Source organism: Thamnophis sirtalis, unplaced genomic scaffold (genome assembly GCF_051295495.1).
Source record: "Thamnophis sirtalis isolate CommonGarterSnake01/CBP01778 unplaced genomic scaffold, rThaSir2_p1.2 scaffold_2, whole genome shotgun sequence".
NCBI classification, from domain to species: Eukaryota; Metazoa; Chordata; class Lepidosauria; order Squamata; family Natricidae; genus Thamnophis; species Thamnophis sirtalis.
Genome location: NW_028261382.1, coordinates 86,180,789 through 86,204,147, shown reverse-complemented (window position 1 = coordinate 86,204,147; position 23,359 = coordinate 86,180,789). Strand labels below are relative to the sequence as shown.

At 44.1% G+C, this 23,359-nt stretch overlaps 2 protein-coding genes across 9 annotated transcripts in view; one reads left to right on the top strand and one right to left on the bottom strand.

Moving 5' to 3' along the window:
- Positions 1-11,593, top strand: part of PKNOX2 (PBX/knotted 1 homeobox 2) — a 334,489-nt gene extending 322,896 nt beyond the window's left edge. For all 4 annotated transcript variants that reach the window (XM_087706303.1, XM_087706305.1, XM_087706302.1 and 1 more), the window contains 3 exons: positions 3,528-3,604; positions 7,175-7,353; positions 9,887-11,593. In XM_087706303.1, the coding sequence (XP_087562429.1) occupies positions 3,528-3,604; positions 7,175-7,353; positions 9,887-10,131 (501 nt within the window). In that variant the 3' untranslated portion in view covers positions 10,132-11,593. The remainder of the gene's footprint in view (positions 1-3,527; positions 3,605-7,174; positions 7,354-9,886) is intronic.
- A 6,856-nt stretch (positions 11,594-18,449) lies between these two features.
- FEZ1 (fasciculation and elongation protein zeta 1) overlaps positions 18,450-23,359 on the bottom strand; it is a 48,113-nt gene continuing 43,203 nt past the window's right edge. For all 5 annotated transcript variants that reach the window (XM_087706291.1, XM_087706294.1, XM_087706295.1 and 2 more), the window contains 2 exons: positions 22,721-22,786; positions 18,450-18,834 (listed from right to left, as the gene is read on the bottom strand). In XM_087706291.1, the coding sequence (XP_087562417.1) occupies positions 18,818-18,834; positions 22,721-22,786 (83 nt within the window). In that variant the 3' untranslated portion in view covers positions 18,450-18,817. The remainder of the gene's footprint in view (positions 18,835-22,720; positions 22,787-23,359) is intronic.

Genomic DNA, 23,359 nt, shown 5'->3' with positions numbered 1-23,359 from the left:
GATCACCCTTTACGACCTTCCGACAAGCAGTCAATGGGGAAGCCAGATTCACTTAATAACTGTGTTACTAATTTAACAACAGTGATTCACTTAATAAGTGGGGCAAGAAAGGTTGCAAAATGGGGCAAAATTCACTTAACAACTGTCTCGCTTAGCAATGGAAATTTGGGGCTCAGTTGCCAAGGACTACCTATACATCCATGCCAAATATTGGACAAGTTTAGATGGGATAAGTCTGGTTGTGCAGTACTCCTTTATAAAACAGTATACATGTGTGCAATTTTCTGATAATGAGGACCACTGTTCTGTCCCAAGCCTCTAATATATACTGACGCCGGCTTGGCTGTCTGCCACGACTAAGGAAGGAGATAAGCAACCCCTTGGCTAGGAGCTCAGAAAATTATCTCTATGAAAACAAAGCTTGAACTCACGGAATTCTTCAAACTTTTGCTACACCTGGATTAGTAAACTCTTGTTTCCTGCAAATTCCACTCCCGTCGCCCCACCTATAAGCTTTTTGGGAGGGGCCAATCAGTAGCCACCTGTTCCTATTTCCTTCTGTGAGTCTTTTTCCAAAGCTGCTCCCTCCTCCTCTCAGCCCTACGCATACGCACGTCAGGGACAGCCTCCCTCTGTTCCTCCTCACTGCTCCCTGACTCAGACGCCTCAGGGTGGCCAACAGGCCTCTCTAGTCCCTGCTCTGACTCCGAACATCCCCCAGAGTCTTCCTCAGCCTCCAGGGCAGTCCCATAGTGTTCATCGCTGTCAGAGTCCACCAACAGCTCAGCTGGCCGCTGTTGGGCCTCAACAACCACATTGCTTAACATTAGGAGAAATACAAGAGCAACAATGGATGCAATGAAGATGCAAAACAGCAAAACTATCTCAGATGTATACGAGATCTCGGAGGCATATGAGGTTTGTTTTTAATTGGTTTGATGCTATTTTTATGCTTGCACTGCCTCCAAATGGTAGGAAGTCATACCTTAATTCTTGGCACAGCATCAGCAGCCTTCAGCAGCGTGATTGAAGGGGGTCACCAGGGTCCCAAAAGAAACCTTATAAAAATAGTACGGCTGTGTGGTTAAAGTGTCAGACAAGCACCTTGAAATGTTTCCATGCAAATTGATATTCAGGCACGAGTCTTTGGATCTGATGCAACCACACCGGATGATTATGAGTCTGGAATAAAATTGGCGTCAGCTCGCTAGGCAAGAAACAGCAAGGACAGGCTTCCAGCGATGTCAAAGTGTGGATAAGTGAATTTATTGTAGCAAAGTAAAATGAAGCTGTTAGGAAAGAATTCAAGGGACTTGCTAGGCTTTTATATGCAAGACCTATTTATGGCGAAATTCAGATTTTTGTGTCCTTTTCATCATTCGCACTATGTACTGTTACAGGTTAAAAAATGGACATTTTTCTACCTGACTCTCATTTTGGTAATGAACTGACCTTTTTTGCTCATGTACTTTCAGCTGGATAAATTTCAAAACACAAATAATATGAATGCAATTTGAAAAAAAATGTGCTATCTAAGAAGCTGATGGCAGAAGTAAGAAGCCAAAATGGGCAAGGATCAAGAAATCAGATGGACAACCAGCAACATCTCTTCCTTAATCACTTTGTCTACATTCTTAAGCCATGTTAACTGAAGTGGATCCCACCCAGCTGGTAGAGATAATTTTTAGGGACCTTCCTAGGAATTAGCTGGTGATTTAAAAAAAATGCACAGTATTGCACATATTTTTCAACTCTTCTCATTCAATCTGATGAGAAATTAGGTTTAAATATATATTTTTTCCATTGGAGAAATTGTTTTCCATGAAATCCTGATGAAATTAATATAGGATTCTTGCCATTAACTTTCTTATAGGTTGAATGTGGTGTGTCTCATCTTTTCTTCCATTGCATAATCATCTTTCCATAAATTTTGGAACCTCCGCGGCTTTCATGCTGGATTAAATCCAAAGAGAAGACAATCATGAGGATTTTTTTTTCATAGAGTATTTTCAGATCTGGAGTTGGAGACAGTCAAGGAGACTGCAGAATTGCTAAGAAATGCCCTAAAAACAACCAGCAAAAATTCAGATGAAGTTTTAAAGCATTCCTATTTTTAAAAAGTCATTTCAGAGGAGAGGATTTTAGAGACAGGATTTGAAGGCCCAATTTGAGCAAACATCTCCCAGTTCAGGGCATAGAAGTCTCTGTTATGATTCTGATAGCATTCTGCTTCTCTATTTAGCTGTCTCACACTTACATTATATTTTTCTCAGAGCTTTTTCAGGCAATCCTACAACTTCCTTGTATTGATGTATTAAGTCCATTGACCTCTGTTGACCAAGTCAGTCCAACAACAGTTGACCTTAATTCAGTTGCTGCTAGTGAGCAAATTCTCCAATTCTTCAGAAATAATGAAGAGCATAGGACAAAAATAACACAAAGGAAGGAACAAGATCAGAAGTGACAAACTGTCATCTTGTATTAACTACCGTGATGTTCCTAGTATAGTCACCTCCAAGGATAGCATGCTACACGATGCTGTATTGGATGAACCATTATTTAGATTCAAAAGATGCAGGAGGTGTCCTATTTTAAGTTTTTATTGGGTAAGATATTTGGTAATTCCTGAAAGCATTAGGAGAAGGGTGTAGAAGTTTTTAGGAGTCAAAATAGAACCTGGACAAAATTATACTTGATTTAATCTCATTTACTTGTAAACTTAACTAAAACGGTTACGTAAAGTTCATACGACTCCTTGCCGTTGATTTCAGTGGTGGGTTTCAAAAATTGTTTGAACCTACTCTGTGGGTGTGGCCTCTTTTGTGGGAGTGGCTTGCCGCCCATGTGACCGGATGGGAGTGGCTTGCCGCCTATGTGACCAGATATGAAGATGCTGACAACACTTGTCAGAACCACCTTAAAGTACCTCACACACAGCACTGGCATGCATAAGAATATGATGTAAACTTGCTTTTTAAAAGGCATCTTTGGTTTGCGTTAAAACAACTTCAACACACGCAATGTTCTGATTGCACCACAAACGCAGTAGTCATCCTTACCTTTCACAGAGGCACTGAGGTTTATAAATATGAGCATGATAGTGTAGAATAATCATATCCAAGGACCAGTGGTGGGTTTCAAAAATTTTTGGAACCTCTTCTATAGGTGTGGCCTGCTTTCTGGGTCCACTGGTGGAACCTCTTCTAACCGGTTCGGTAGATTTGACAAACCGGTTCTACCGAATAGGTGCGAACTGGTAGGAACCCACCTCTGGTTGATTTACTAATTTCTATCTACAATCACATTGAAAATAACCATCTACCATCACCTTTCTCGAGAGGCCCTGAGCACTGCCTGCAACCTTGAGATCTCATGTTTGGCATCTTATGTTAGCGCCTGATGTGAAACATGAAATGGGACACTGATGTTTTCCAATCAGCCCGCTAGGATAGCTGGAATCTGAACTCTTTCAACCATTTGATGTCACGGAACAAAACAAATCACGCGTGGCCTTTTGCTTTTTCCAGCACCCCTACCCAACAGAGGATGAGAAGAGGCAAATAGCAGCACAGACGAATCTCACACTGTTGCAAGTCAACAACTGGTAAGTAAAGATCATTTCCCCCCCCCCCTCAAGTGCAATAATCAAATAGAAATGCTTGTTTCCTGCCCAAAGAGAGAACTGCTTTCTTTATATGTAGTATCAAAAGTATGAATCAGTATCACAAGCGCACAGGCTTAGTTAAATCTGCGTAGGTCTATCATTAACGAACTAAAGAATACTTCATCCTAGATCCATCAGCTGATGGCGACAGACTGATGATCTAAGGTTCATGGGATGTGCCTTCTACCGTTCTCTCTCTTTGAAATGGGCTTGGATTAGACTTTTTTTTCCATTTAAAAAAAATGTCCCTCTGTGAAGTCTGACAAATGGCCACTTGTCTTCTTGCAACGCCTTGAAAATGATGTCATATCAGATTGCTTTAAAACACCCTTGTTTCTTTCAGAGTTTGCATTCCCTTAGAAAAGACCTGTTTAAAAAAGCCATGAATAGTGGGCCTAAAGCAGCGGGGTGGCATCAGAAGCCAAACTGGATGTGGATACCCAAGTTCCTTATTGATATTTCTTTTGTTTTTCTCTTTTCGTTACCCCTCTTCTCAGGCTCCTGGGAAAGAATTCAGCCACTTAAGAGGCCTCAGTCATTATTTCAATGTAATTTATTTACCGAGCTTTAAATTAGTCCAGAGGCTTCGTGCAATATCTTTGAAGATGGTCTATGTCAGTGTTTCTCAACCTTGGCCACTTGAAGATGTCCGGACTTCAACTCCCAGAATTCCCCAGCCAGCGAAGTCCAGACATCTTCAAGTGGCCAAGGTTGAGAAACAATGGTCTATGTGTTACAGCTATTAAAAAATTTAAATATATATTTTTTTGAAGTGAATATTCGTAGCTCAGGGTTGAAGTGTGGGGCTCTTGGTGCTCTCTGAGCTTGGTGGTTTTCTTGCAGCTGTTCCATTTCCCAACCAAGTATCATCAGTAGTAAAATGATTATGTTAGCTAGTTGGGTAATAAAACATCTGCAAGAAAACCACCAAGCTCGAAGAGGGCCCCATAAGCTGGCTTTTGTTATAGTTATTAAAATGTGAAGGAAAAATTCAATATCCCCAGTTAGGTCTGGGTTGACTCAGCCTTCCATCCTTCCGAGGTGGGTAAAATGAGGACCCAGATTGTTGGGGGCAATATGCTGACTCTCTGTAAACCGCTTAGAGAGGGCTGAAAGCCCTATGAAGCGGTATATAAGTCTACTGCTATTGCTATTGCTATTGAAAGAAATGTCCTTTTGGGTTCAGCTCCAAATGGGGAAGAAGACACTGGTGACATGGAGGCTGCTTGGAAAGATGGTTTATTGTTGGACAGGGCCACGTGGCTTGAGCCCTGAACAGAAAAGGTGATCGCATGTTTCAGTGTAGGTGAAGAAGAAGAGAGAAGGGCTGAGGAAGGGGCTTGCTAGGCTTTTTATACCCTGTTTAGTCCCACCCCTCTGTTTCCTGTTCCTGTGTAAGAAATGTATTCTGATTGGTTGTCAGACTCCCATGGTGCCGTGCAGGGGACTACTCTCTAGGCTGTTTTGAATCCAGGTATAGATGAGTTCTCAGATGCCATGTGGAGAGTTGAGTAATATCCCTTCCCCCTGCAGCTGCAGTGGGGAAGTCTTTATTATGTAAAGTGGGCTAGCCTGGCCTTCTCAATGGCCTATTGACAAAGTGTGGACGGGCAGGAAGCTACAGGCAACTATTCTGTCTTTTAAAGCATGTTTCTTTCTTTTCACATCCAGAGAAATATTCTGCCTTTTCAATATTTCCCAGGATATTTTATTTCGCTGGGAGAGGGCTGGATGATAACTTCCCACAGGTCAATGTGATAAAATACCACAACTCTTTTTTAGAGAGGAAAAAAATCTCCCTCTGTAAAAACTGGATCCCATTTTTACTGGAGGATCCATGTTTATGATCTTAACTCAAAGACATGATAAATTCCAGATCTCACCACACTGGAGCAAGCCTAATCAGGGCAAAATTTATATATCATCACATCGTCTATGAGATTCCAGCCCCTTTTTTGCGTGGTTTGGCAATCACAAGTGAAATAACCATACATTTCTGTCTGAACAAAAATTAATTTGAAGACCAGGTCTGAGTATTATAGGGACAGGTACTGAATATTTTAACCCTTTGAAACACCCTTATACGAATCTGATTTTTAAATGACGATGTTCCAATCATCGCATTAATCGTGGGATTTACGTGTGGTTAAACATGCAGAGGCTTGTGGGATAGTTTCTTTTTTTTTTTACATAATTGTAAATGTTTTCTTTGTATTGGCTGATATTTGTGGCATCTGTTGGCTCACGCTGGTATTTGTGGAACATTTGCAAGAGAGATTTGTTTTCTTCGGAGGAGGAAAATCAGTTCTTTGTGGAAGGCAAATTCCTCACATTCCAGATCTACATCGATTCAATAGCACCCTCTCCTGGTTACATATAATCAGCAACGAGCAGCATTGAATATAGGTTTTTTTTGTCAATTTATACAGTATATTTATATCCTGCCTTTCCTTCAAGAGCTTTAGACAATAATCAGAACATAAAAGTCCTGCGCATAGTTGGAGAAAATAATCTCACGTCAGAAAAACCCAGGAGGCCATCTACGTTGAGCTAGGTGGACAAATATCCTTGCAGGTAGTCCTCATCTAGCAACTGCCTTGTTTAGCGACTGTCGCAATAACGACAGTCATAATTTACAAACAGACCTTGCATTTATGACTTTTGTAAGTCTGTGAAGCAAAGGAAAGCTGTCAGATCATAAGCACCGTTGCAGTTTCAACAAAGCCAGGGATTGGACTAGATTCCCTTCCAACTCTGTTATTCTATTCTATAGAATAGAATAGCCGAGGTGGCGCAGTAGTTAGGGTGCAGTACTGCAGGCCACTTTAGCTGACTGTTATCTGCAGTTCAGCGGTTCTAATCTCACCGGCTCAAGGTTGACTCAGCCTTCCATCCTTCCGAGGTGGGTAAAATGAGAACCCAGATTGTTGTTGGGGGCAATATGCTGACTCTGTAAACCGCTTAGAGAGGGCTGAAAGCCCTATGAAGCGGTATATAAGTCTAACTGCTATGGCTATTGCTATTCTATTCTATTCTAAACTTCTTTGATTTCAGAAGCGACTTCGCTTAACGACCAGATTGCCAGTCCCAGTGGTGGTTGCTAACCTGCATAAACAGGAATAGGAATAATTTGATTTGTTATAAATGCTGTTATAAAAGCAGGATCAACCGGAGGGTACAGAATCTGACATTCTCCACGTGAACCCTCGGGAAGAAGAATCAGATGAAATTATCTTGAAATTAGTTTTAAGTGCAGTTTAATATGAGTGGTTTTTTTTTCAGTTTCTAACTCTTAAATTAGACTCTTAAACTCTTAAAACAGTTTGCCAGACTGTCTTTCTTAAACCATAGCATTGATGCATTGATTGGCCCAAGAGAATAAAGAAATGGAGATGCCACTCAGAGTTGCTTCAAACCACGAGATATGGGCAGCATATAAAAACCAATAAACAAAAAAGTAAATGCAACAATTAACATTTGATTTTGATGTGCCATCTTCTTTCTGGGAAGGTTTATCAATGCCCGGCGGCGTATCCTGCAACCTATGCTTGATGCAAGCAATCCAGATCCAGCCCCTAAAGCCAAGAAAATCAAATCTCAGCACCGGCCAACCCAGAGATTCTGGCCCAACTCCATTGCCGCTGGGGTTCTGCAGCAACAAGGAGGCAATCCTGGGACTAACCCCGATGGTAAGAATCACTGGATCGGTGCCACGTGTGACTCTCTTTGCATTGAGGTCCATTCTCAGCCTGCTAAAATGGGCTGAGGCTGTGCCAGTTGGCAATTCTTGGAGTCACAACCACCCATCTAGAAAGGGACAGATTGGTGAACTCTGGAATAACCAGGGGTGGGTTCCTGCCAGTTCTAACCTCTTCTATAGAAGAGGTTCCACAAATCTACAGTGCCGTTTAGAACCGGTTCCGGCTCCCTCCTCCTGCCCGTCCGCACATCATCAAGATGAAGAGCGAGAGGAGGAATTCTGGGAGTTGAAGTCCACAAGTCTTAAAGCTGTCAAGTTTGAACACCCCTGGGTTTTTTCTTCTAAAGGGTTAGGGGTGTGAGGGTCTTGTAACTTGACAGCTTTAAGACTTGCGTGCTTCAAATGCCAGAGTTTCTGAGCCAACATTTTGGTTGCTAAGTAAGAGCGTTGTTAAGTGAGTTTCACCACATTTTACAAGTTGGCCACACCCACCCAGTCACATGGCTGGCAAGCCACTCCCACCCAGTCACATGGCTGGCAAGCCACTCCCACCCAGTCACATGGCTGGCAAGCCACTCCCACCCAGTCACATGGCCAGCAAGCCACTCTCACAAAGCAGGCCACACCTACAGAAGAGGTTCTAAAAAAAATTGAAACCCACCACTGGGAATAACCCTAACTTTGAACTGGACCACAACCTAGACCAGAACATCATTTAAATAATGAGACTCAGTGCAACTCAATAGAGGGAAAAACATAGGTAAGACTACAGGGTTTCCTGCCTGGCAGAGGGTTGGACTAAATGAAGTCCAAGTTCCCTTCCTGCTATGCTATGCTATGCTATGCTATGCTATGCTATGCTATGCTATGCTATGCTATGCTATGCTATGCTATGCTATGCTATGGTGGCCAACTATTATGGACAATTTATGCCCCTGGATTCACTCTTCTTTACCCTGCACCTGGATGGGATCCTTCCGAACAGATAATTGCTTTGAAATAGAGAGTTGTTCTTTGTAAAGCGTTCAGCTCTCCATGTAATAGCCTGGAGAAATGAATTGTCTTACAGACATATTAAATTACTCAGTGTGTTTCTTGCAGATACCTAAAGTACCACTGGATGACCATTTTGTTAATCTTCTCAGTAAGGACCCTCTGATCAGCTACTAAGAATATTATCACATTATTTCAATTATCATATGAAATAACCAAGTAGCACTTGAGCTTCTGGTTGCAGAACGTAACCACATTTAGATCTGGATGGGTGGGTGGGTTTGACCTGGTCACAGCCCCCTTTGCAGAAAAGAGTTCGACGGGTTTTTTTTCCTTCCAATGCTACGTACACAACCTCTTAGCTACAATACATGAGAGTAGGCAATCAAGTGTCTCCTTCATAAGGGTGGAAAATGACTATTTAGAGCAGGGGTCCTCAAACTACGACCTGTGGGCCAGATATGGCCTGCCAAACTCATTAATCCAGCCCACACAGGACCACAAGGCTGCCCCACCCATATTACCCCACCTACCCACCGCCCCACCGCCCTCCTTCTGGAGGCTGAGGAGGCCGAAAGCAGGATGCACCGGAGGCCACCAGAGGCCAAAAACAGGCCCATTTTTTTGCCTCCCCAGACTACAGAGAGAGACAGAGAGAGAGGGAGGGAGGGAGGGAGGGAGGGAGGAACACACACACACACACACACAAAAGTCCCTCAAACCCCCCCCCCATCCCAAGGCAGCCACATCCCTTCACTAACCTGCTTTCCACCCCCAGGAGCAAAACAAATTTAAGTTTAATTTATGTGTATTGTTTAATGGTATTGGTATTGGTATTTATTCGATTTGTAAGCCGCCCTATTCCCCGAAGGGACTCAGGGCGGCTGAACAAAAACCAGGGGAAGGGGAAAAACAAATACAGAAAGTAAGACAAACAGGACAGTGATACAACAGTTTAAAAAAACACAGCAAGCCCAGCAAATTCGAGTAGTGGGGGGGGGACTCAACCCCAGGCTTGCTGGGACAGCCAGGCATTAACTGCTAAATTGGCCACACCAATCCTGTTGAATGACTACCTAGTCCAGTGTTTTTCAACCAGTGTGCCGTGGCACACTAGTGTGCCGTGACATAGTGTAAGGTGTGCCGTGGGAAAATTACTTTATATATAGTCAATATAGGCACAGAGTTATTTTTTTTTAACATTTTCTAATGGTGGTGTGCCTCGTGATTTTTTTCATGAAAAAAAGTGTGCCTTTGCACAAAAAAGGTTGAAAAACACTGACCTAGTCACACCCACCCAGCCGGTCCAGCCCCCCCCCAACTGAGGTACTGTGAATTGCCCCCCTGTTAAAAAAGTTTGAGGACCCCTGCTTTAGAGGCAATAGATATTGCTTCACTCTCTGTATTATTTCATTTACTGTACTTAAAAAAAAACCACGTAAATCAACCGCCCTGCATTTGGGACCTTGGAGGATTCTTGGATGCCTGGCCCCAAAGTCATCATATCAACTCTTTGCCTTTCCTTCTAGGCTCCATCAATATGGATAACCTCCAAAGCCTCTCTTCCGATAACGCCACCATCGCTATGCAGCAAGCCATGATGGCGGGTCACGATGACTCACTCGATGGGACGGAAGATGAGGAGGAAGATGAAATAGAGGAGGAGGAGGAGGAAGAGGAGGAGGAGGAGGAGGAGCTGGAAGAGGATCCCGAGGAGCTCCAGACAACTAACGTCAGCGACCTTGGCCTGGAGCACAGTGACTCGCTTGAATAGAGGATTATAGCCAATGGTGGAACGGTCGCTGACTGGGAAACTGTTGAACCTGCTTGTGAAACTCATTGGCCTGAATTGTAGAGAGCGCCTGAACGTTTGATGAGCACATCCCTTTAACAATATGATTCAACCACAGTACCCTTTCTTGAAGGTCCTACTTGACCTGCATTAAACTGCAGGGATGGACATGAAAGCACACTGGACATCTGTCAAGCGTGCAAGCCGGTTATTTAAGTGAAGGACACACGTTTACAAGGAACATATTGTGACTAGTTTCTTCCCCACTCTCTCCCGCCTTTGTTTTTGATAACCACCACAACAAAAGTGTTTTTAGAGTAAGCTGTTTTCTGTATGACTGAATGTTTTATGGAAGTTCTAATTCAATGCCCTTTTTTTTTTGTGACATGCAGTTCAGAGGCATGGCTGTTTTCATTTCCACTGCTTTTATGAGAGATTTATAGATGCAAAAAAAAAGAAGAAAAGATCAGTGGTTTTTACAAAAGAAAAAGAAAAACTAGAAAGGAATGATTTATAGAAATGTAGGTGGGGGGGAAATATCAAACATTTGCAAATGGGGAGAAATTTGACGAAGGAGTAAGTGAGCGTTGAACGCCCTTTGCAAGTGGGATGTCTTGTGAGTTTTGCAGATACGGAATCCATATGGACTCAGGTGATGGGTCTGTGCTTTGCAGTCAATGTGGCGAATAGGCAACACCCTGTGATCGAAATCCCTTTTAGAGAAGAGTCACATTTGCTTTCTGAGTGGAACCTTGTGGCATTTTAATATCCCAAGTTGGTGTAGCATGTGATATTAGCTAACCAGAAGGAATGTTTAGAAGCTCACCAGTACAGAAGTCGTAATGATGGCTTTATGCTTTGCTTGTAGGTTCAGGTTTCTAACATTCGCAGAGCAGGAAGGAATCGGTGGCGGAGAGAATCCCCGTATTTTCAAACAGAGATAAGCAGAAGAGCTGTCCAATGGGATGCAGGAAATCACATTTTCACAATCCTTGTTTCTCAGGAACTCCTCTCCTGCCTTTTAGGTTGCTCTCCAGCCCACAAACTCTCACATTTAAAAAACCTACAAAATCAACATTCAACCAGACGTATTACGGACACTTAAGGAATGGGCTTTGCAATCATGTTCAATCGCTGCTAATCATAGGTTAAGCCTACAAACAGAGGCTGATTTAAATTTCCATGTGTGGACATTATCCCAGTGCAGTCAGCTCATGACCTACAACGGAGCATGAAAAGTAGATGTGGGGTCCCCCAACATTTTGCAAGCTGTGAGTGATTTGGGATCCTGAAATTAAAGGAGGAAGACGCTCGAGAACAGCTACTGGTGGGCAAGCTCCCCATAGACAGAGTGTCAGAAGATCTCTGAGACAGTAGGGGGCATAACCTTTCGTGAAACACTGATTTACCAGAATGCCATCTGCCACCCCCATCCTAAGAGAGATGAGGTTTGAGGTTTGAGGTTTATTGGGATTTATATGCCGCCCTTTTCCCTGAGGGGACTCAGGGCGGCTTACAACCACAGGGGGGGGGAAGTGCAAGGTCAAAACAAACACTTTGTGAACAAAAGAAAAAATAATAAAACACAACTTTCATTCAGCAATCAAACACTCGGGCGGGTAATTGGAAGCCTATCCCCAGGCCTGCTGGGAGAGCCAGATCTTGAGGGCTGCGCGGAAGGTCTGGATCGTGGTGAGGGTGCGGATCTCCATGGGGAGCTCGTTCCATAGGGTCGGAGCAGCAACAGAAAAGGCTCTCCTCCGTGTGGTCGCCAGTCGACATTGACTGGCAGATGGAATTCGGAGGAGGCCCAGTCTGTGCGATCTGATTGGCCGATTTAGGGAGGTAATCGGCAGAAGGCGGTCTCTCAAGTACCCAGATCCACTACCATGGAGTGCTTTAAAGATGGTCATCATTATCCTGAAGCGCACCCGGAGACCAACAGGCAGCCAGTGCAGCTCGCGGAGGACAGGTGTAACGTGGGCGAACCGAGGTGCGCCCACTATCACTCGCGCGGCTGCATTTTGGACTAGCTGTAGTCGCCGGATGCACTTCAGGGGCAACCCCATGTAGAGCCCATTGCAGTATTCCAGTCTAGAGATCACAAGGGCTCGAGTGACTGTTGTGAGGGCCCCCCGATCTAGGTAGGGCCGCAACTGGCGGACCAGGCGAACCTGGGCAAATGCCCCCCTGGTCACAGCTGACAGCTGGTGGTCAAAGGTCAGCTGTGGATCTTGATGTCTACAATAACCCATTTATGTTTATCTCTGGAAGTCAGGCATCCTTCCAAACAAGACACTGAGTAACAGCCGCCCATCGTGTGCTAAGAATGTTAAAGGGCCCACACAGGCTTACTTAGAAATGCAAATGTTGCTGGTGGCTTCGTTTTGCATTGTGACGGTTCCTAATGTATTTTTTTTAAGTAAAACAAGTCAGGTAGTGTAAGAGCTTAACAGGAACCCAGGGGAGAATCAGGAGATGTTTTCCATCTGGCTGCAGACATTTTTTTTTTTTAAAAAAAGATGACTATAGTATCCATCGGTATTGGGAATAGTTGACCCTGAACCCTTCTTTTTGTGGGAATGTTTTTGAGCAATTTCCACCAGCTCTACATAAACACTGGCCTTAAGAATGCTTTTGTGTGTGTGTCTAATGCAGTTTCCTCCCTTTAAAAAGCCACAAGTTCAAGAAACAGATGTGTTCATGTAGATGGACAATCCTAGAAATATCATTACAAAAGGCTCAATCAGTTGAGTGAAAGACAAACGATCTTCCTGTCCTCATCACCTCCAACCACAGGTGCAGTTCCAAATATAACCCACAAAGGAATCTGTGCATGGAGCTAGTCCTTATTGCTTCTGCCACACACCAAAAAAAAAAAAAAACTCCACATGGCTGCTGTCTTGTCTTTCAGGAAGGCATGGAGAATTGCCTGCTAGAGAAATGATGCTTCTAATAGGCAAAAAAAAAAGGAGGTATTATGGCACAGTGGTTAGAATGCAGTATTGCAGGATAACTTTGCCGACTGCCAGCAGTTCGATTCTGACCAGTTCAAGGTTGACTCATCCTTCCATCCTTCTGAGGTGGGTAAAATGAGAACCCAGATTGTTGGGGGCAATATGCTGATTCTATAAACCGCTTAGAGAAGGCTATAAAGCACTGTGGAGCACTGTATATGTCTAAGTGCTATCACTATTGCTATGTCTCTGTTACAGTTGGAAGATACATCAAGGGTCTGGTTTCCTCTGGTAGATTAGACATGAAACCCGCTCAAAATGATTGAGGTTTGACCTTCATTCTGCAGCCGTGAAGGCTTGGCATGTTGAGAGCAGGCTGGGCACCCTTGTGGCTTCTGGCAGATTTTTTTATCATGAGATAAGGAAAGGCGAGAGAGAAACAGGGGCCAATGTCTTAATAAGGAATAACGGCAACGTGTGTGATGAATGTTCAGTATTTGCCAAATCAGCAATTTAGGGTGAAGCACTTAGGCCAGTGTTTCTCAACCTTGGCAACTTGGCATTCGCTAGCTGGGGAATTCTGGGAGTTGAAGTCCGGACATCTTCAAGTTGCCAAGGTTGAGAAACACTGACTTAGGCTGACTGAAACCTCTCGCTCCATCTCTCTTCCTTCAAACATCCCCTCGGAGACAGTTTGTTCATTTCATTTTGTGCATTGTGCTCAGGAAAATGTCTCCAATGTGCAAAAATGAAAGGGAGGGAGGTCTCTACTAACCTACGAGCTGCGATTTGTGGGACTCTGACTTAGGAAATACATACTGTAACTCCATTTTCCTGACATGAATGTAATTTTCCCTCCCAGAGGGGTGGAGGGGAATGCTGACAATGTTTTCAACAGAGAACTAAGGCACCAATAATTTTATTTATAATCTGTGTGTTTTCAAACAATCTGATTCCTTTTTTCTGATGCTGTAATAAGTAGGGCAGAAAGTTTTCCCTTCGAGGGCTTGTCTTCCTTGCTAGCCAAAACTTATCCAATGTTTCGTACACTTTCCTACACTGCAACCCCCACACAAATCTTGAACTTCCAAGATGAAAGTTTTGCCTGTTTTACTATTCAACAACATATCCAAGTGTCAGTTCTAAGAATTCCTTTCTCTTTGCTCACAAAACACATGTACCATCTACTCCTTCTTTTGACTTTTTAAAGCAGAGGTGTTCATCCCTAGCAACTTTCAGACTTGTGAACTTCAGCTCCCAGAATTCCCCAGCCAGAAGGGATGGATGGGGAATTTGGGGTGTCGAAATCCACAGGTCTTAAAGTTACCAAGGCTGGACACCCTCTGCTTTAAAAAGTTGAGAGGTTTAAATCAATCACTTTACATTAAGGGTTGAATCGACAATAATTCCTTGAGAATGTATTGGAGTATCAGTGGGCATAAGCCAAGCCCCTCCTTCCATTTTGGATCCTGATATGGCATGAATGTAATATGTAATTTCATAGAAAATTCATTGTAATTTAGTATTAATTCATGTCCATTTATGATAAAGTGCTACCAGATGAGGTTTTCCAGCTGTATTTCCTTGCATTTTTTTTCCATGTTCTTATTAAAAAGGTTTAGGAATAACAAATAAGGAGAACCGAAATCCACTGCAGCAAATTCTCTTCCTGGTGTTGTAATTCAGCTGTATCTCACCCAGATGGTTGTATCTAAAGAGGTTCTCTATCCTTAAAGGTCTCTGAAGGCATTAGCCATCTTCAGTTTAAAAGGTAAAGTTCCCCTCACACATATGTGCTAGTCGTTTCGGACTCTAGGGGGCGGTGCTCATCTCCGTTTCAAAGCCGAAGAGCCAGTGCTGTCCAAAGATGTCTCCATGGTCATGCGGCCAGTATAACTAGATGGCAAAGGCACACAGAACGCTGTTACCTTCCCACCAAGGTGGTCCCTATTTTTCTACTTGCATTTTTAGATGCTTTCGAACGGCTAGGTTGGCAGAAGCTGGGACAAGTAACGGGAGCTCACTCCATTACGTGGCACTAGGGATTCGAACCGCCAAACTTCCGACCTTTCTGATCGACAAGCTCAGTGTCTTAGCTACTGAGCCACTGTGTCACTTCAGTTACGTTCACTTTATAGAAATGAATCTATGCAAACCTGGCATTTGCTTTCCTGCTCTCCTTGTTGTGATTGTCTTATTTATTTTTTGAACGACAAAACCCTCATAACTGGGTTAATCTTAACCGTGGTTGGAAAGAAGACATCTGCCAACCACAAATGATCATAACCACAATGAGTTGATTCTTGCAGTTAAACCTTTGGAAGTTGTGGGAGCTTCATCACTGGAGGCTTTCAAGAAGAGATTGGACCGCCATTTGTCAATAATGGTATAGAGTCTCCTGCTTCATGGGGGGTTGGACTAGATGATCTACAAGGTCCCTTCCAAGTCCCTTAATCTGACCTGGAAATAAAAGCTCGTTTTCTTCTTGCACTGCAGCCATATTAGAAAAGCAAACAGAAAAGTGTGGGTGTGTATGCCCATTCTTTGCTCAAGCTGCTTCTCATCAGGTTAAGCCCAGAGTAACCAGGACATCTAAATGCAGCCTGTAGGTCATCGTAGTCTTAGATATGAACTTGCTTCTCACTGGGTTAATTGTGAGCTTAAGAGCTCCATAGACAAAGCGTAGTTACATAGATAACTGTTGGTGTAAATACTTTGAACCAGAGGTGGGTTCCTACCAGTTCGCACCTATTTGGTAGAACCGGTTCATCAAATCTACCGAACCGGTTAGAAGAGATTCCACCAGTGGACCCGGAAAGCAGGCCACACCTACAGAAGAGGTTCCCAAAAAATTTTGAAACCCACCACTGGTCCTTGGATATGATTATTCTACACTATCACGCTCATATTTATAAAACTCAGTGCCTCTTTGAAAGGTGAGGATGACTACTGCGTTTGTGGTGCAGTCAGAACATTGCGTGTGTTGAAGTTGTTTTAACGCAAACCAAAGATGCCTTTTAAAAAACAAGTTTACATCATATTCTTATGCATGCCAGTGCTGTGTGTGAGGTAATTTAAGGTGGTTCTGACAAGTGTCGTCGGCATCTTCATATCCGGTCACATGGGCGGCAAGCCACTCCCATCCGGTCACATGGGCGGCAAGCCACTCCCACAAAGGAGGGCACACCCACAGAGTAGGTTCGAACAATTTTTGAAACCCACCACTGCTTTGAACCTATCCTGCTGTACACTCCTTTTCTTGATATAGACTGTATCAATATACTTTGCTCTATGTACATTTCATAGACTCTTTGCCCAGCTGGACTGATGAAGCTGCTTGGATGAGCAGCGAAACTTCCTAGAGGAGCAAAAAGATTAGTCCAGTTGCAATGATTCAACCTTTGCCTGGATGATTGAGAGACTTCATCCACAAGTAGCCCTATCATTACATTGTGGAGTACAGAAAAGTTTGGAGGAGAGCCTTGGGCAGAGCCTTAAGAACAGGCGTATGCCAGCTTCAAGGTTAAATTCGGACCAAGATCAGGGCTAAAGCTATAATCTTATCTGGACAAATCAGCCCCCAAAAGACACAAGCGGATAGTCATTTACAGAGTAAATCAAGAAAGGACTGAAAATCAAAGATGCAGCTTCAACAGTATCTAGGTAGTCATCGGCTTACGGTCAAAATTGACCCCAAAATTTCTGTTGTTAAGTGAGAATTTGTTATGTGAGTTTTGCCCCTTTTTACGACATTTCTTCCTACGGTTGTTAAGTGAATCACTGCCATTGATAAGTTCGTAACCTGGTTGTTAAGTGAATCAGGTTTCCCCCATTGACTGTGCCCGTCAGGTGGTGACCACAGGACCCCGGGGTGCTGCAACCGTTGTAAGTATGAAGCAGTTGCCAGCCGTCTGAATTTGGATCACGTGATCACGGGGATGCTGCAAACGTCGTAAGTGGAAAACGGTCATAAGTCAATGCCGTTCTCACTTTGATCAGTCACTAAATGAACTGCTGTAAGTCGAGGACCACCTGTACAGTGTTAAAGGGGGCAATAACTGAAGCAAGGAAGGTGGTAAAATCATGTCACTATTGTGGTCCAAAATGTGATGGGAACACAATCTTGTGTCTCGCCTGGCCTTATTTTCAGCAGCCGAATTAATCTCTAAGAAGGATGTCACTTCTCATAATGGAAAGGCCCAACCAGGTGCACTTCAGAGAGCCATAATAAAGGTCACCCATAGCGTGATGCTTGCAGTACTTCATTACAGCTTTGTTTTACGATGCCATAAATTTTATCAAATCTCTTCCTGGGGGGGCTGGCAGGGAGGGAGCAAAAAGCTTCCTTTGGGAACCTCAGCTAGGACTCATTAAAAATTAGCCTGCTAATTTGCATATCCGCTGTTTGGAAGCCAGCATGAATATGCATAGAAGCTCTTCGACTGGCCTCTTCAGAATTTCTTTTTTTTTTTAAAGATGCATCAGATAAACGGATAGGATCTTGTGCAACAACAGGCACGCAGCTTCGTTCGATAATACTGGAGCAGCAGGGAGGCAAGGTTGGAATCAAGAAGACGATAAAATACAAATGACAAACCCATCATTTTTCTCATCCCGGAAAGCTAAATAATGCAACGCAGCTTTCCTCCAAAGAAGATACAAGTGGACAGAGATTTACAGAGTAAATTGGAATAAAATCAAAGTTGCAGCTTCATCAACATACAATGTTAAAAGGGGGCGTTAATTGAAACAAAGGAGGTGGCACAAGCATATCACTGTATCGCTGTTGTGAGTGATGGGCACACAATCTTAATGTCTACTCTGAACTTATCTTCAGTGGCAGAATTAATCTCCAAAAGGATGTCACTTCCTATAATCAATCTCTCTCTCTCTCTCTCTCTCTCTCTCTCTCTCTCTCTCTCTCGCTCTCGCTCTCTCTCTCTCTCCCTCTCCCTCTCCCCCCCCCTCTCACTCACACACACGCACACACTCATGGGGAAATGAGTAGTTGCTCCTTTTCCAACCAAACAGACCATGGTACCAAATAGGAGCGAAATGTTCTTCACTCAGATTTCACACAAAGTGCAGAAAAACAAGCATCTTTTTTTCTCCCAGCACAGCCTGGAAGTGAAACAGCTTCTTCGATTCCTACGCTCCAACTTTTTAAGAGTTCCACAAATTAAATATAGAACTGGTTTCTGTTCTCACTGATATCTGTGAATCTATTTTCTGCACAGTGTGTGCTAAACGGAATCATCTTTTTACCCAAATCGGCATTAATTTGTTTGTAGCAGTGAGGAAACTTTTCCTCCCAGCAATAAAATATCCAAGGAATACCGCAACTTTTTAATTAAATGAAAGTTTTATTTCAGTATTCAAATTAGTCTCATAACTGCTTGGGGAAAGGCGGAGGGAGAGTACACGGAATAAAGCAATGCCCTCCCTCCAAGACAGAGGTGGACAAAAGAGAGAAGGGGGGGGAGAGAGGAGAGCGGGGGGAACGCACATCCCTTGCCTTCACTCATGCATTCAATGTTGACTATGACTAGAACCAACAGTGAAGGATAGAATTTCACTCGTATTTAACCCCAGTTAATGCTATACATCTTAAATACACAATTCAGACGCGTACATTATGTCATGCAGTCCTGTGATGGAATGACACCCTGGCCTGATCTCCTGTTGTCTTCATGATGCTCAGAACGTGGAGCTTAGGTAGGACAGAGAACTGGAAGAAGGGAAAGAAGAAGAAGAAGAGGGAAAGAAAGGAAATTCAGTCCAATGGATTCTGGTTTTACTGCTAAGAGCATAAACTTAATGAAAGTCATTAAAACGGTTCACTTCTTTAGTTACTATCGCTGAAGACAATCACTGCTGAGGGCAGTACATCTTCTACCAACTTTCCTTCAAATCAGTACAAGGAAATTGGGTTCATCCAGAACACACCTGATAGCAGACAGCTGGACTCTTTTTATTGCTGTTGAGCTCTCACAATGTCCCAATTATATTTGTGTGTTTGTGTGTGTGTGTGTGTGTTTTTAATCTAGTTTAATTTTAATACTCTTCATTCAAGCCTAAACTTGGGTGAAACTCTTGTTCCTGTTTCTATGAATAGCTACTTTAAGCTGTGGAACCTTTGGCCTTCTCTGAGCTTGGTTGCTTTCCTGCAGGCGTTTCATTATCCAACTAGGTAATATCATCAGTGCTAGAAGAGAATGGAGGAGGAGGAGGAGGAGGAGGAGGAGGAGGAGGAGGAGGAGGAGGAGGAGGAGGAGGAGGAGGACAATGACTGTCGGTTCCTTGATGCTCTCTTAATTGTTTTCTAGCATATGTTTCATTATCCAACTAGGTAATGTCATCAGTGCTAGAAGAGAATGGAAGAGGAGGAGGAAGAGGAGGAGGAGGAGGAGGAGGAGGAGGAGGAGGAGGAGGAGGAAGAGGAGGAGGAGGAGGAGGAGAACTGTGGGTTCCTTGATGCTCTCTTAGTTGTTTTCTAGCATATGTTTCATTATCCAACTGGGTAATATCATCAGTGCTGGAAGAGAATGGAAGAGGAGGAGGAGGAGGAGGAGGAGGAGGAGGAGGAGGAGGAGGAGGAGGAGGAGGAGGAGGAGGAGGAGGAGGAGGACAATGACTGTCGGTTCCTGGATGCTCTCTTAGTTGTTTTCTAGCATATGTTTCATTATCCAACTGGGTAATATCATCAGTGCTAGAAGAGAATGGAAGAGGAGGAGGAGGAAGAGGAGGAGGAGGAGGAGGAGGAGGAGGAGGAGGAGGAGGAGGAGGAGGAGGAGGAGGACAATGACTGTCGGTTCCTGGATGCTCTCTTGGTTGTTTTCTAGCATATGTTTCATTATCCAACTGGGTAATATCATCAGTGCTAGAAGAGAATGGAAGAGGAGGAGGAGGAAGAGGAGGAGGAGGAGGAGGAGGAGGAGGAGGAGGAGGAGGAGGAGGAGGAGGAGGAGGAGGAGGAGGAGGAGGAGGAGGACAATGACTGTCGGTTCCTGGATGCTCTCTTAGTTGTTTTCTAGCATATGTTTCATTATCCAACTGGGTAATATCATCAGTGCTAGAAGAGAATGGAAGAGGAGGAGGAGGAAGAGGAGGAGGAGGAGGAGGAGGAGGAGGAGGAGGAGGAGGAGGAGGAGGAGGAGGAGGAGGAGGAGGAGGAGGACAATGACTGTCGGTTCCTGGATGCTCTCTTGGTTGTTTTCTAGCATATGTTTCATTATCCAACTGGGTAATATCATCAGTGCTAGAAGAGAATGGAAGAGGAGGAGGAGGAAGAGGAGGAGGAGGAGGAGGAGGAGGAGGAGGAGGAGGAGGAGGAGGAGGAGGAGGAGGAGGAGGAGGAGGAGGAGGAGGAGGACAATGACTGTCGGTTCCTGGATGCTCTCTTAATTGTTTTCTAGCATATGTTTCATTATCCAACTGGGTAATATCATCAGTGCTGGAAGAGAATGGAAGAGGAGGAGGAGGAGGAGGAGGAGGAGGAGGAGGAGGAGGAGGAGGAGGAGGAGGAGGAGGAGGAGGAGGAGGAGGAGGAGGAGGACAATGACTGTCGGTTCCTGGATGCTCTCTTAGTTGTTTTCTAGCATATGTTTCATTATCCAACTGGGTAATATCATCAGTGCTAGAAGAGGAGGAGGAGGAGGAGGAGGAGGAGGAGGAGGAGAAGGAGGAGGAGGAGGAGGAGGAGGAGGAGGAGGAGGAGGAGGAGGAGGAGGAGGAGGAGGAGGAGGAGGAGGAGGACAATGACTGTCGGTTCCTGGATGCTCTCTTGGTTGTTTTCTAGCATATGTTTCATTATCCAACTGGGTAATATCATCAGTGCTAGAAGAGAATGGAAGAGGAGGAGGAGGAAGAGGAGGAGGAGGAGGAGGAGGAGGAGGAGGAGGAGGAGGAGGAGGAGGAGGAGGAGGACAATGACTGTCGGTTCCTGGATGCTCTCTTAATTGTTTTCTAGCATATGTTTCATTATCCAACTGGGTAATATCATCAGTGCTAGAAGAGAATGGAAGAGGAGGAGGAGGAAGAGGAGGAGGAGGAGGAGGAGGAGGAGGAGGAGGAGGAGGAGGAGGAGGAGGAGGAGGAGGACAATGACTGTCGGTTCCTGGATGCTCTCTTAGTTGTTTTCTAGCATATGTTTCATTATCCAACTGGGTAATATCATCAGTGCTAGAAGAGAATGGAAGAGGAGGAGGAGGAAGAGGAGGAGGAGGAGGAGGAGGAGGAGGAGGAGGAGGAGGAGGAGGAGGAGGAGGAGGACGATGACTGTCGGTTCCTGGATGCTCTCTTAGTTGTTTTCTAGCATATGTTTCATTATCCAACTGGGTAATATCATCAGTGCTAGAAGAGAATGGAAGAGGAGGAGGAGGAAGAGGAGGAGGAGGAGGAGGAGGAGGAGGAGGAGGAGGAGGAGGAGGAGGAGGAGGAGGAGGAGGAGGAGGAGGAGGACGATGACTGTCGGTTCCTGGATGCTCTCTTAGTTGTTTTCTAGCATATGTTTCATTATCCAACTGGGTAATATCATCAGTGCTAGAAGAGAATGGAAGAGGAGGAGGAGGAGGAGGAGGAGGAGGAGGAGGAGGAGGAGGAGGAGGACAATGACTGTCGGTTCCTGGATGCTCTCTTAGTTGTTTTCTAGCATATGTTTCATTATCCAACTAGGTAATATCATCAGTGCTGGAAGAAAATGAGGTTTGTGGAGAGGAAGGAGGAGAAGGAGGAGGATTGTAGGGTCCTTGGTGCTCTTGTGGTTGTTTTCTTGCAGATGTTTCATTACCCAACTAAGTAACATTGTCAGTGCTAGAAGAGAGTGGGTTTGCTCTCAACAGCCCAATCAGGGAGCAACCAAGAAATAAAAACAATATTCCCACCAACACTGAGAGGGAAAGCCACTTGTATGTAAACGCCTCTCCCTTATGATGTTCCCTATGTGGGTCATGAAATCTCTGCAGGAAAACAGCCAAGCTCAGAGAGCACCTCAGAGAGGACTCCACAGCTCCATCTTGCAGATATTTTCTTCTACTGGAGCTACTATAAGCATTACTAATGAACCAGGAAGGCCCAAGTCCATCAAAAAAAGCAATTTCTGTCTTTGAAACATGGCTTACATGTTTAAACTTGTTCAACAAAATGTACATATTTTTAAAAAGATGTGCATTCATTTTATTGACTATATATAGGGCAGTGTAATAAAAAAAAATCAGTGATCTGCAGGAACAGTTCATCAGCTCAAACTTGTTTGCTTCATGAACGGGATGGCAAAGCTGGAGGGAAATCTCAACAAAGTTACACACGAAGGAGAAGAAGAAACTCAGCCAACTAGTTATTGCTAAACTCCCTAATAGGAGGACCTGGAAAACTGGAGGACAGAAGACTGAGAAAGACATAAATTGTGTCATCTTTTCTTTTGGCCTCTGGAGGAAAGGCTGCACATTCAGTGCCAGATGACACACCAGTGAAAGCTTCATATATCTTTTTTTAAAAAAAAAATCTAAGAAAGACTTCTGCGTTGCAGAATAATTTCTGCTGAATCAAAGAGATAACATGAGTGGACCCATCATCTAATTCTGCAGAAGGCTGAATTCTTCTTTTCCTACTCTTACCTTTTAAAATGTAGTCAGTCAGCAGCGTAGGGACTTTTTCGTTGTCTTCCTTCATGGCAAAGAGAACTGAGGAAACAAGTTGGGACGAAAACCATTAGGGAGTCCTGTTTATGAGTTATTTGTTTCTCTCTTTAACCTGCCGGGGCACTGAGACATCAACTGTTCCCCTGCCACATTTATTCTACCTTCCGTAACCAATCCTTATATGCCAAGTGAGGCAAGGCGCAAGAAAGCACTCCATCCAGATATGGAAGCAAACCAGATTTATATTCAGATCTTCTGCAACTTGCCAATGTTCTGGACTATGTCATCTGAGACACAGGAGCTAATTTGGAGAGTCCAGAATTATGGAACCCATAGCTCTGGCTTGTCCCTACAAGTCACTTTGGGGAATAGGCCTATTCCTGCAGCATTTGGCACTTACGATGAGTCCTTCACTTTACTGGTCCTGTTTTAAGAAAATCTGAATTTCGGAATTGCACAGAATCACACAGAAGGCCCTAGATGCCTTCAAGCAAGCAGAAAGATACTTTATGCATTTTAGATCAAGACAGGGACTCCACAGTTAGAAACGGCTGGCACAGGAAAAAGAGGGGAGAGAGGCCAGGGCAGGCCTTCCTTGTGTTTTCCACAGTTGTA